Source organism: Podarcis bocagei (assembly GCF_964188305.1).
Source record: "Podarcis bocagei genome assembly, chromosome: 2".
Taxonomy (NCBI): Eukaryota; Metazoa; Chordata; class Lepidosauria; order Squamata; family Lacertidae; genus Podarcis; species Podarcis bocagei.
In genome coordinates, this window is record NC_138126.1 from 15,201,554 (window position 1) to 15,214,190 (window position 12,637).

The 12,637-nt window shown below is 45.7% G+C and overlaps 1 protein-coding gene across 2 annotated transcripts; it reads left to right on the forward strand.

Moving 5' to 3' along the window:
• Window positions 1-1,868: 1,868 nt before the first annotated feature.
• Window positions 1,869-12,578, forward strand: LOC308580475 (uncharacterized protein). Of its 2 annotated transcripts, XM_081182170.1 has the most exons (3): window positions 1,869-2,700; window positions 5,973-6,159; window positions 10,517-12,578. In XM_081182170.1, the coding sequence occupies exons 2-3, from the start codon at window positions 6,060-6,062 to the stop codon at window positions 12,499-12,501; spliced, it is 2,085 nt and encodes a 694-aa protein (XP_081038296.1). In that variant the 5' UTR covers window positions 1,869-2,700; window positions 5,973-6,059; the 3' UTR covers window positions 12,502-12,578. The 2 variants fall into 2 exon arrangements, with proteins under 2 accessions (XP_081038296.1, XP_081038295.1); XM_081182169.1 differs by lacking the exon at window positions 1,869-2,700 and having other exon boundaries at window positions 5,837-6,159.
• Window positions 12,579-12,637: the final 59 nt, after the last annotated feature.

Below are 12,637 nucleotides of genomic sequence, written 5' to 3' on the forward strand. Positions count from 1 at the left end.
TGTATGTTGGCCATATTCCTTTCATTGTTGACATGTTAAGTGATAGCGCTTCAATGGGTGATAGCCACCATGGAGTTTGGGGTTCCAATAATTCTTTGTATTTTCCGCATACCTTTATTAAAAACTTATTATAGTATTGTGGAGTCCTTTGTGTACTTTTGTTTTCCCATACCACAAATATGCATGCCAACCAAATCTGTTGTCATGTCCTTCCAGTTCTATTGCCTCTTCTTTCTCCAATTTAACCAATCTCGAATCCGAGTAAGACAAGCTGCTTCATAGTAAATTTTGAGATCTGGAAGGGAAAAGCCTCCCCTTTCTTTTAAGTCTGAGTTTTGTATTTTATTCTTGGCCTTGCTTTTTCCAACATTACTACAATACTCTAGAGCAGCCTTTTTCAACCTGTGGGTCCCCAGATGTTGCTGAACTACAACTCCCATCACCCCTAGCTAGCAAGGCCAGAGCTCAGGGATGATGGGAGTTGTAGTCCAACAACATCTGGGGACCCACAGGTTGAGAACTGCTGCTCTAGAGGGTTTTCTGTTGTAATTATTAGATTGTCTGGTTAGGCTCTGACCTTATAGGCCCTTTGTCCAACTTTAATTCCTTCTAGTCTAGGGTCTTCTGTTACTGCTTTCAAATATACTTCCAGAAGTGTGATAAAGAGGAGAGGAGAAAGAGGGCAGCCCTGTCTTGTTCCCTTAGAGATATTAAAAGCTTCTGATGTTTCACCATTTATAATTAGTCTGACCTTTTGGGAATTATAAATCGCTTTTATACCACTGCATATTTTCTCACTCAAACTCATCATTTCCAAAGTTTTTTGCATGAATGCCCCTGAAACATCAAATGCTTTCTCCGCATCCACCAAGAGCAGGGCTGCCTTTTTATCTGGTCTCATTCTAGGTATTTTATTGTATCTACTAAGAATCAAAGGTAAAGGGACCCCTGACCATTAGGTCCAGTCGCGGACAACTCTAGGGTTGCGGTGCTCATCTCGCTTTATTGGCCGAGGGAGCCGGCTTACAGTTTCCAGGTCATGTGGCCAGCATGACTAAGCCGCTTCTGGCGATCCGGAGCAGTGCACGGAAACGCCGTTCACCTTCCCGCTGGAGCGTTATGTAACAAAAAAATTTAAGGCCTTTTATATATAATAGGTAAAGGTAAAGGTACCCTTGCCCATACAGGCCAGTCTTGACAGACTCTAGGGTTGTGCGCTCATCTCACTCTAGAGGCCGGGAGCCTATGCTGTCCGCAGACACTTCCGGGTCACGTGGCCAGCGTGACGAAGCTGCTGTGGCGAACCGGCACCAGAGCAGCAAACAGGACACCGTTTACCTTCCCACTAGAAAGTGGTACCTATTTATCTACTTGCACTTAACGGTGCTTTCAAACTGCTAGGTGGGCAGGAGCTGGGACCGAACGACGGGAGCTCAGCCCGCCGCGGGGATTCGAACTGCCGACCCTGTGATCGGCAAGTCCTAGGTGCTGAGGTTTTACCCACAGCGCCACCCGCGTCCCTTTTATATATAATAGATGTTCATAAATGTACCAATGAAACACGTACATAGATACGTGGAGCACGTCTCTGGAGCAGCACAGGAAGACCGTCCTGAAAGCATTTTGACTCCCAAACTGACGAAATGTATTCCGTGCAAGGAGGGAGGGGGGAGGGGCCTTCCCATTGTCTCAGGAATTGGGTAATCACCGTCTCAAAGGAATGGCCAGACTACCAGGAAAGGCAATCAGATAAGACATTATCACATAACCTGGCAGACAGGAAAAACAACAACAAAGTTCTGTTGTAGACCACCTTTTCTGTGGTGTAAGTATGATGTTGGTGGGGTGGTGGTCTTGGGTTACACCCCTTCTGTGATGTATGTATGATGTATGGAGGGGTGGTCTTGAACTCCAGGGCAGGGAATTTAAAAGTTCTATATAATGGCAGGCACACCTTTGTCCGGGGTCCTCCTCCTTTCTCCTGCATGTAAGGAGAGCAACCTGTTGCAACAGTTCAATAAAGATCAGGCTTACTAGCTGCTTTGCTTCTCAATAGTCTCTGGTTGGCCTCTGTTATTTTCTCCCACTGATGGAGAACCTGCAAAGGACTCTATAAAGGCTCTTGTGTCCTCCATAAGGGAATAAGGGCAGATTTTGTTTACAACAGGTACCTCTTTATCTACTTGCAGTTTGATGTGATTTCGAATTGCTAGGTTGGCAGGAGCAGAGACAGAGCAATGGGAGCTCACCCCTTCGCGGGGATTCGAACTGCCAACCTTCTGATCGGCAAGCCCTTAGTGAGGACAATATATTCTTGCAGGAGCTGGGAGCCAAAGCAGGCACAGTCCAGCTGGAGCAAAGTACAAGTTTATATTCCCTATGCACACGTTCCCTCCCTCCTCTTCCCATTGGTTGGGTGCTACAAGGTTTTCCTTCCCCCAATTATCAAATAACAGACAAGAGGCTGAACGTGGGGAGAACTTCTCCTTCCTCCTCAGAGTTGCCTCCACTTCCGGCTTCACCAGCAGAGATAAAATTGGAGCTGGCAAAGGAGGGAGGGGAGGAGGCGGGAAGCGGGGCTGCGTCGTGCGGAGGCGGAGGAGGGGGCTGCTTCCAAATCAAGCCTCCTAATTAAGCGCCCTCACGCCCTGCCTCCCACTCAGGGGCTTCCATTCCCGCCCCCGCTGCCCAGGATTTCGGGTGAGTGCAAAGCCAGTGGCGGGGAAGGAGGGAAGGGGCTTTGCGAGGGGGTCCAGGATGAGAAGCCCCCGGACGGGGAGAAGAGAAGGGAGGAAAGGGAGCTGTTTTCTTGAAGGGGGCCTGGGGGGGGGGGAGAAGCTTCCTCCTGCAGGGATCTGATGGAAAGGGAGTTGCAGGGAAGGAGGGGGGAGAGGGGAGAGGGGTGGGCATTGCTGGCCAGGATCGCCTTAATAGTATTACAGTGCTACCTCGGGTTACATACGCTTCAGGTTACAGACTTTGCTAACTCAGAAATAGTACCTCGGGTTAAGAACTTTGCTTCAGGATGAGAACAGAAATCACGCAGCAGCAGCGCGGTGGCGGGTGGTCCCATTAGCTAAAGTGGTGCTTCAGGTTAAGAACAGTTTCACGTTAAGAACGGACCTCCAGAACGAATTAAGTATTTAACCCAAGGTACCACTTTAATTTTAGTATCTATACCCCAGCAGAAGACCCCTCGGAGGAGGACCTTATCTTTAGGCAACAGGCGAGAGCCTTGCTCTTCTCCCAGGGGTTTGGCTTATTAAACAATCTATGGACTTCACAACTGAGTTGGGGGGGTGTTGTTTTTATTTCTTACTCTGCTATGCATCTCTGTGTTTTTCTCTTGGGTAAGGTAATTGAGAGAGCGGTTGCCGAACAGCTTGGTTGGTTTCTGGAGGAAACATCGGCTTTAGATCCATTTCAGTCCGGTTTCCGTCCTGGTTTTGGGACCGAGACGGCTCTGGTTGCCCTAACAGATGATCTCCGTAGACAACTGGATCGAGGCGGGTCAGGACTGGTGATCCTTCTAGATTTGTCATGGTCGATCATTATCTTTGCCTTTGACATGGTCGATCATGATCTTCTGGACCACCGCCTCGCAGACGTGGGGATACAGGGCATAGCCCGTAACTGGCTGTGCTCTTTTATCTCTGGTCGGGGACAGAGGGTGGCACTAGGGAGGGAAATGTCTTCGCACCACTCCTTGGTGTGTGGAGTGCCACAGGGCACAATTCTCTCCCCGATGCTTTTAAACATCTTTATGCGCCCCCTTGCCCAGATTATCCGGAGCTTTGGGCTGGGCTGTCACCAATATGCTGATGACACTCAGCTCTATCTGCTGATGGATGGCCACACCGACTCGGCCACACCGACACACTGACCAGATGCTTGGCAGCTGGATGGTTTCGTGGGAGCCGATTGAAACTAAATTCTTTGAAGACAGAGGTCCTATGGCTGGGTCGGGATGGCATGGGGATGAGAGACCAACTCCCTTCTCTTGTGGGGGCCCAATTAGTGCCATTGCCTTCCGTTAAAGAGTTTGGGTATAATCCTTGACGCCTCCCTTTTCAGGGAGGCGCAAATTACAGCAACAGCCAAGGCGACATTTTTCCACCTTCGCCGCATCAAGCAGTTGGTCCCTTACCTTTCCCGCCCCGACCTGGCCACAGTGATCCATGCGACAGTCATCTCCAGGCTTGACTACTGTAATTCGCTCTACGCAGGGCTGCCCTTGAAACTGTCCCAGAAACTCCAGCAGGTGCAGAATGCTGCAGCGAGGCTCCTCATGCGGTCTCTGCCATGGGAACATATTCATCCAGTGCTTTTCAAGCTGCACTGGCTCCCGGTGGAGTACAGGGTCAGATTTAAGGTGCTGCTTTTGACCTTTAAAGCCCTTCACGGCCTAGGACCCTCATACCTATGGGACCGCCTCTCCCGGTATGCCCCACGGAGAGCCTCAAGGTCCATAAATAGCAACACCCTAGTGGTCCCGGGCCCTAAGGAAGTTAGATTGGCTTCAACCAGAGCCAGGGTCTTTTCAACTCTGGCTCCGGCCTGGTGGAATGCTCTGCCTCATTAGACCAGGGCCCTGCAGGATCTGATATATTTCCGCAGGGCCTGTAAGACAGAGTTGTTCCGCCTGGCCTTTGGCTTGGTGCCAGTTTGATTCCCTCCCTCTCTTTTTTCTTTCCTTCTCCTCCTGCGAGGAGGCTACATTTTAATATTTTAATGTTTCAATATTTTAATGTTGTATTTTAATTTTGTTTTTAAGTTGTAATCATTCAACTTGTTTTTATTATTGCTTGTAAGCCGCTCTGAGCCCGGACTTGGCTGGGGAGGGCGGGGTATAAAAAATTATTATTATTATTATTATTATTATTGGAAGCTGCCCTGTGATCTTTGGAGGAAGGGCAGTATAGAAATTTAAAGAACAGCAGTAAAAATAGGAAGCCCTCTTGCGGTCAAGGGGGGGGTTGGGACAAAGTCTCTGACCAGCATGCATAGCAAGATGCGCTTAGGAGGGAAGAATAATAATAATAATAATAATAATAATAATAATAATAATAATAATATAAATAAATAAAAACTGTGTTGCCTCAGCCACTCTGGGCGGCTTCCAACAAAAACACCAAAAATTTTAAAACATCGAAAACTTCCCTATATAGGGCTGCCATCATAAGACTACTGTTTTGTAGAAATGGCCCTCAAATATAAAGAAATGCCCTCTTTAAGGAATCCCGTGGTGTAAACGTGTATGTTGTCCTCTAGGTCCAAACACATAGTAAGAGCAAGCAGTGCTCCAAAGTGCTTCTCTTGTGAACTTGCCATATAAGTTGTTTACTCCTGACCAAAGCTCCTGTTTCCCAAAAGGACTGGAGGGGGGCTCCTCACCACTTTTAACCCCCCCACTCCCACCGCATGGAAGGCAGAGGACGTGTTTATTCACAATCCCAGTAAACCATGTGTGTATCTGAAGTGAACTGCAGCTCCTTCCCCTCTCACTGGGCTGCAGAGGAGGGATGGGTTTGAAGGCTCTTCCTGCCTCTCTCCCCTGAAGCAACAGGAGCAAAGGGTGTTTGCAGGGCAGGAGGGCAGAGGAGGGGGCAGCGAGGGCGGAGGGAGCAGTGGGCGGATCCCCCGCCTCTCCCAGGGGGTCCAGATGCAAGCAAGGGGCTTCCTTCTTCTCCATGCAAGGGCCACCCATGTATTCAGAGCAGTCCTTTGCAGATTAACTCTTAAGTTCCATGGGATCTACTCTCAGGCCACAAATGTGCGTACCATGCCAGCCTTAGGAAGGGAGGTGGGACAGGCAGGTGAAAGGAATTGCCAAAGGTGTTTGAAAAGGGGTGGGGGCTCTTGGGAAGGGGGTGCCCAATTGGGGCTTCTCCAGGGGCAGCAGAATGTCTTGGGCAGGAGAATCCCTGCAGGGGCTCTCAGACTCCCTTGGCTTCTTCTTCCCTCCCTCCCAGGAAGCTGCAACTTGCTCTGGATTCTGCACTCCTCAGGAAGCTGAACCTGCAAACCTAGCTGAGACTGAACCTGCAACCCTGGCCAGGATGGAAGGAGGAAGATGGACAGTTGACCTGGTCAGGCTGTCTCCCGCATCCCTCCCCACAACCTCTGAGCATTCCCTCCCAGGACCCTTGGAGAAATCTGGTGAGTTCCAGGGGAGAGGAGATGGGGAGAGGGATAGATGGATGGTGGAGGGAGAAAGAGGAAAAGATGGAGAGGAGACAAATGGAAGGAGGTTCCTGAACATAAGAAGGAAGGTGTGAGGCCTTCTCCAAAGCAGCTCTTTGTTTCTTGAATCCCTTTCATAAAGTACAGTGGTACCTCGGGTTACATACGCTTCAGGTTACAGACTCCGCTAACCCAGAAATAGTACCTCTGGTTAAGAACTTTGCTTCAGGATGAGAACAAAAAACGTGCGGCAGTAGCAGGAGGCCGCATTAGCTAAAGTGGTGCTTCAGGTTAAGAACAGTTTCATGTTAAGAACAGACCTCCGGAACGAATTAAGTACTTAACCTGAGGTACCACTGTAGTGGGGGGCAGATTTTCTTCCTCCAGGATTTTAAATCTTAGGAGTTACAGTGGTACCTTGGTACTCAAACATAATAGGTTCCGGAAGACTTCCAAAACCAAAGCGTTTCTAAACCAAGGCGTGCTTTCCCATAGAAAGTAATGCAAAATGGATTACCGTATTTTTCGTCCCATACGACGCACCTAGTTTTTTTGGGGGGAAATAAAGGAAATTTTTTTCCCCTTTATTTCCCCCCCCCCCAAAGCAGGTCGGGGAAACCAAACCAGGTCCAGGAACAGCGGGATGGCGGCGCTGCGCCTCCCTGCTGTCCCCCGAGCTTGTGGGGCTGGCCAATGTCTGTCCAGCGTGAAGGGCGCTCTGCCTTAGGGCGTCCCTCGCGCTGGGCGGCAGGCTGCTATCCTCAGCCTAGACATCAATGCGGACCTCCCGCAGGGCTCCCCATGCTGCGGATGTCTTCCTGAAGCCTGGAGAGCGAGAGGGGTCGGTGCGCACCAACCCCTCTCGCTCTCCAAGCTTCAGCGAAAGCATGCATTCGCCCCATAGGACACACCCAGATTTCCCCTTCATTTTTGGAGGGGAAAAAGTGGGTCCTATAGGGCAAAAAATACGGTAATCCATTCCAGACTTTTAAAAACAACCCCTAAAACAGCAATTTAACATGAATTTTACTATCTAACAAGACCATTGATCCATGAAATGAAAGCAGTAATCAATGTTCTGTACCATAAAATAAAGAAGACAGTATTGTTGATGATAAAAATTAAAATTAAAAAAGAAGCCACAATCAAAAATGAAAAAGCCACACAAACAAAAATGCAAAAAGTAGGAAAAAACTAAAGCACCAAATGTCACCTCAGAACACTACAACCAGAAACAGCTTGAATATTGATGGGCTGGGGGCTTAAATCAGCTGTGCAAGGGAACAAATGGGATGAAAAAAGCTTTAATTACAATGGGAGGGGGGACTTAAAATAGCTGCTCAAGGATACAAGTGGGATGGAAAAAAACCTTAATTATGATGGAAGTAAAAATGGAAGCTCTTCGGTTTCCGAGGAAAAGTTCAAAAACAGGAGCCCCTATTTCTGGGTTTGCAAATGATGAATCAACAGAAGCATAGTCAATCTATGGACTTCCCTTTTTTTGAAATATTTTTATTGGTTTTTACAACTGCAAGTTTATATCAAATACATTTATATAATCAATTCCCGAGATTCTCTGAATCACATGACTTCGCTCCATCCATTTCATGGGTCCTGATAGTACCGTATTTTTTGCCCCATAAGGCGCACCGGACCATAAGACGCACCTAGTTTTCAGAGGAGGAAAACAGGGGGAAAATATTCTGAATCAAATGTTGTACTAAAATATTTAATAAACTACTGGTATATCAGATACAGATAGGTAGCCGTGTTGGTCTGCCATAGTCAAAATAAAAAAATTCCTTCCAGTAGCACCTTAAAGACCAACAAAGTTAGTTCTTGGTATGAGCTTTCGTGTGCATGCACACTTCTTCAGATACATTATTTTGGTATATCAGAGTCAGACTAAGAGGGACAGGAGCTGTATGTTTGTTTAGTGTGCAGGCTCAAGGAGCCAGCGGATCAGCTGAGACGCGGCGGATTTGTGTAATTTCCCCCTCTCCCTCATCCTCTGCCCTCCAGTCCCCAGCAGCCTTCCTTTTTTACCTCCTGATTTTCACTGCGCTCGTGGCTCAGAGCTCGAGGTTGTTTTTTTTTTTTTTTTTTTTTTTGCTGCTGGTTGCTTAAATTTTATCCTTCCCGATCCAACCCCTCCTGTGTCCTGCCGTCCCTTTGCAGCCTCATTTCTCCGTTTAGGGAGCGGGCGAACCTTCTGCAGCTGTTGCTGGCTGCGCACCACTTTTAAAAGTGCCTGCTGGCTTTGAATCACCTGCCTCCCTTTACTATTTTACTCAAGGTATTTGCCCTGTGCCTGGGTTTTTTTTTTCCATTTAACAGTTTGCAGCCTTTTCCTTCCGTTGCTTGTTTTGAGGCAGGATAGATTTGAGCAAGTGATCAGGAATTGGATTGCAGGGGATTCGCCATTAGCTGTGTAAAAGCGCTCCTACTTGAAGCCTTCTACGTTGTTTGTACACGTGGCTACTGGTATCAGGTTCAGTTTGAGTAATAAGCAGCCACTGGCAGCAATAGAATGGAGCCTAAAAAAGGAGTAGGGGCACTGGGACCCAGACAATGCTCAAATCTATCCTGCCTCAAAACAAGCTGCAGAAGTAAAAAGCACGCTCCCGCTCCCCTGCCCCTCATCCCGTGCCTTCCCCAGCCTTTTTTTTTTTTCCTTCCTGGTTTTCACTGCGCTCGTTGGCAAGGTGATGTTTCTACTTTTTCATTATATACCATTTCCCAAAATGATACTGTTATCTTACATGGCCACCACATATAGCAAAAGGTACCCGCTTCTTTACATTTCCAGCAGATATTTGAACTTACTCTATATGTTTTAGATAACTTACTAGGAGTCAAATACCACCAGCACATCATTTTAATGTAGTTTTCTTTCAATGAACAGCAAGCTGTGAATTTCAGATCTGTTTTCCAAAGCCTCTCCCAATCTCCCATTTGTATGTTATGTCCTAAGTCCCTTTCCCATTTCGTCATAACTGATTTGACCTGTTCATCCTTTGTATACCGTTCTAGGAGCAAGTTATGTTACTTCCTAAGAGTTATTTTTAAAATTGTGATGTCTCATAACTAAAACCTTTCTATTTGTCTATCTTAAAGATATCGTTTAGTTGATGGTACTGTAACCAGTCAGTTACAGCTTCCCTTATCTCTTCAAAATCTTTTAATTCCAGTTGGTTTTCAACTTCAGTTAACACCTCTCTGTAAGTCGGCCAATTACTTCTTATATTCAATTTTTTTCAGAGATATTGCTTCCAAGGGGGAAAGCCACCAGGATGTTTTTTACTCAAGCAAATTTTTATACTTCTCCCATACCCTACAAATTGATTTTCTTACTATATGAGTCTGAAAAGCTCTATGCACCTTGGCCTTTTCCTACCATAAATATGCATTCTATTCATTATTTGTGTCCTTCCAGATCTAAAATACAGTATCTGTGTTTTCCAATGTAATCCATTCCCAGTTCTAGTAGATACAGGATGTTTCATAATAAAGTTTCAAGCCCGGCAGGGCAAAACCTCCTCTCTCTCTTACATCTGTTAATAATTTATTTTTAATCCTTGATTTTGTCACTTGGATAGCTTGAAAAAGAGGATTAGACTGATGTCTGTGCTCTTCCCTTGTGGTCCTAGGCAATAATGCTTCTTGATACTAGTTCCTGGAAAGCACAGGAAGGCAGAGGGCTCTTGTACTCCAATCCTGCTTGCTGATTTCCCACAGGCATTTAGTTGGCCACTGTGAGAAGAGGATGCTGGACTAGGTCGTCCTTTGCCCAATCGAGCAGGCTCTTCTTATGTTCTGATACAGGCATCCCCTAACTTGGCTCTCCAGATGTTAAGGACTACAACTCCCATCATCCCTGGCTAACAGGACTAATGGTCAGGGCTGATGGGAATTGTAGTCCCAAAACATCTGGAGGGCCAAGTTTGGGGATGCCTGTTCTAAGATATTGCAATATTTTTACAGTTACTTGTGGCAAAGTAACACTTCAGTTTTCTTAGTCATAGGAGAGACTGCTACTCGAACCTGTGATCATTTCCTCCCTGGAAAAAGAAATACAGAGATGTGTCTAAGAAGCCAATTCCACCATAGATTATAAAATAATGCAGTTTATTAAGTGTGAATGGAATGACCATGTGTTGTTTTTGCCATTATCTTATCTGCATTCCTAAAAGTTTGGAACATAGATAGGACAGTGGAGAAAGGAGACAGTGTTAAAATAGGAGAAGGTGCATATTGCGATTGACGTGTGTTCAGTTCCTTTCTTGTAAGTCTTAACAGGATTCTCTTCCCCTTCCTCCCCACTCCCAAACAGGTGAGGAACATGATGGCCAGAATTCTATGGAGCCATCTGTGAATTCATTGGGAAGAACAAAGAAACAGTTTAAATGCCTGGAATGTGGGATGTGCTTTAGTCACAGTGGAAGACTGAGGACACATCAACGAATCCACATAGAGGAGAAACCATTTAAATGTACTGACTATCGAAAGAAACATCAAGGAACTAACACAGTGGATAAACAATTTGAATGTATTGAATGTGGAAAGTGCTTCAGTCAAAATGGAAAGCTTAGAATACACCAACGAACTCACACGGGGGAGAAACCATTTAAATGTATTGAATGTGGAAAGAGCTTCAGTGAAAGTAGAGCACTAAGAAAACATCAACGAACTCACACGGGGGAGAAACCATTTAAATGTATAGAATGTGGAAAGAGCTTCAGTAGAAGTGAACACCTTAGAATACACCAACGAACTCACACGGGGGAGAAACCATTTGAATGTATCGAATGTGGAAAGAGCTTCAGTGTAATTGGAAACCTTAGAAATCATCAACGAACTCACACGGGGGAGAAACCATTTGAATGTATTGAATGTGGAAAGTGCTTCAGTCGATATGGAACACTTAGAATACACCAACTAACTCACACGGGGGAGAAACCTTTTAAATGTATTGAATGTGGAAAGTGCTTCAGTCGATATGGAACACTTAGGATGCACCAACGAACTCACACAGGGGAGAAACCATTTAAATGTATTGAATGTGGAAAGAGCTTCAGTGAAAGTGGAGCACTAAGAAAGCATCAACAAACTCACACGGGGGAGAAACCATTTAAATGTCTTGAATGTGGAAAGAGCTTCAGGGAAAATGGAGCACTAAGAATACACCAACGAACTCACACAGGGGAGAAACCATTTAAATGTACTGAATGTGGAAAGAGCTTCAATCACAAGGGACACCTTAGAAGCCATCAACTAACTCACACGGGGGAGAAACCATTTAAATGTACTGAATGTGGAAAGAGCTTCAGTGAAAGTGGAGACCTTAGAGTACACCACCGAACTCACACGGGAGAGAAACCATTTGAATGTATTGAATGTGGAAAGAGCTTCAGTGAAAGTGGAAACCTTAGAAGACACCAACGAACTCACACGGGGGAGAAACCATTTGAATGTATTGAATGTGGAAAGAGCTTCAGTCAAAATGGAACACTTAGAATACACCAACAAACTCATACAGGGGAGACACCATTTAAATGTATTGAATGTGGAAAGAGCTTCAGTCAATATGGACATCTTAGAATACACCAACGAACTCACACAGGAGAGAAACCATTTAAATGTATTGAATGTGGAAAGAGCTTCAGTCAAAATGGACACCTTAGAAGCCATCAACGAACTCACACGGGGGAGAAACCATTTGAATGTATTGAATGTGGAAAGTGCTTCAGTCAAAATAGAACATTTAGAATGCACCAACGAGCTCACACTCAGGAGAAATCATTTAAATGTATTGAATGTGGAAAGAGCTTCAGTCTATATGGAACACTTAGAATGCACCAACGAACTCACATGGGGGAGAAACAATTTAAATGTATTGAATGTGGAAAGAGCTTCAGTGAAAGTGGACACCATAGAAAACACCAAAAAATTCACACGGGGAGAAACCATTTAAATGTATTGAATGTGGAAAGTGCTTTAGTCAAAATGGAACACTTAGAAGACACCAACGAACTCACACAGGGGAGACATCATTTGAATGTATTTAATGTGGAAAGTGCTTCAGTCAAAATGGAACACTTAGAAGCCATCAATGAACTCACACAGGGGAGAAACCATTTGAATGTATTGAATGTGGAAAGTGCTTCAGTCAAAATGGAACACTTAGAAGCCATCAACGAACTCACACAGGGGAGAAACCATTTAAATGTATTGAATGTGGAAAGAGCTTCAGTCAAAATGAACACCTTAGGAAACATCAACGAACTCACATGGGAGAAGCCATTTTTTGCCCCATAGGACGCACTTTTCCCCCTCCAAAAATGAAGGAGAAATGTGTGTGCGTCCTATGGGGCGAATGCAGGCTTTTGCTGAAGCCTGGAGAGCTAGAGGGGTCGGTGCGCACCGACCCCTCTGGCTCTCCAGGCTTCGGGCA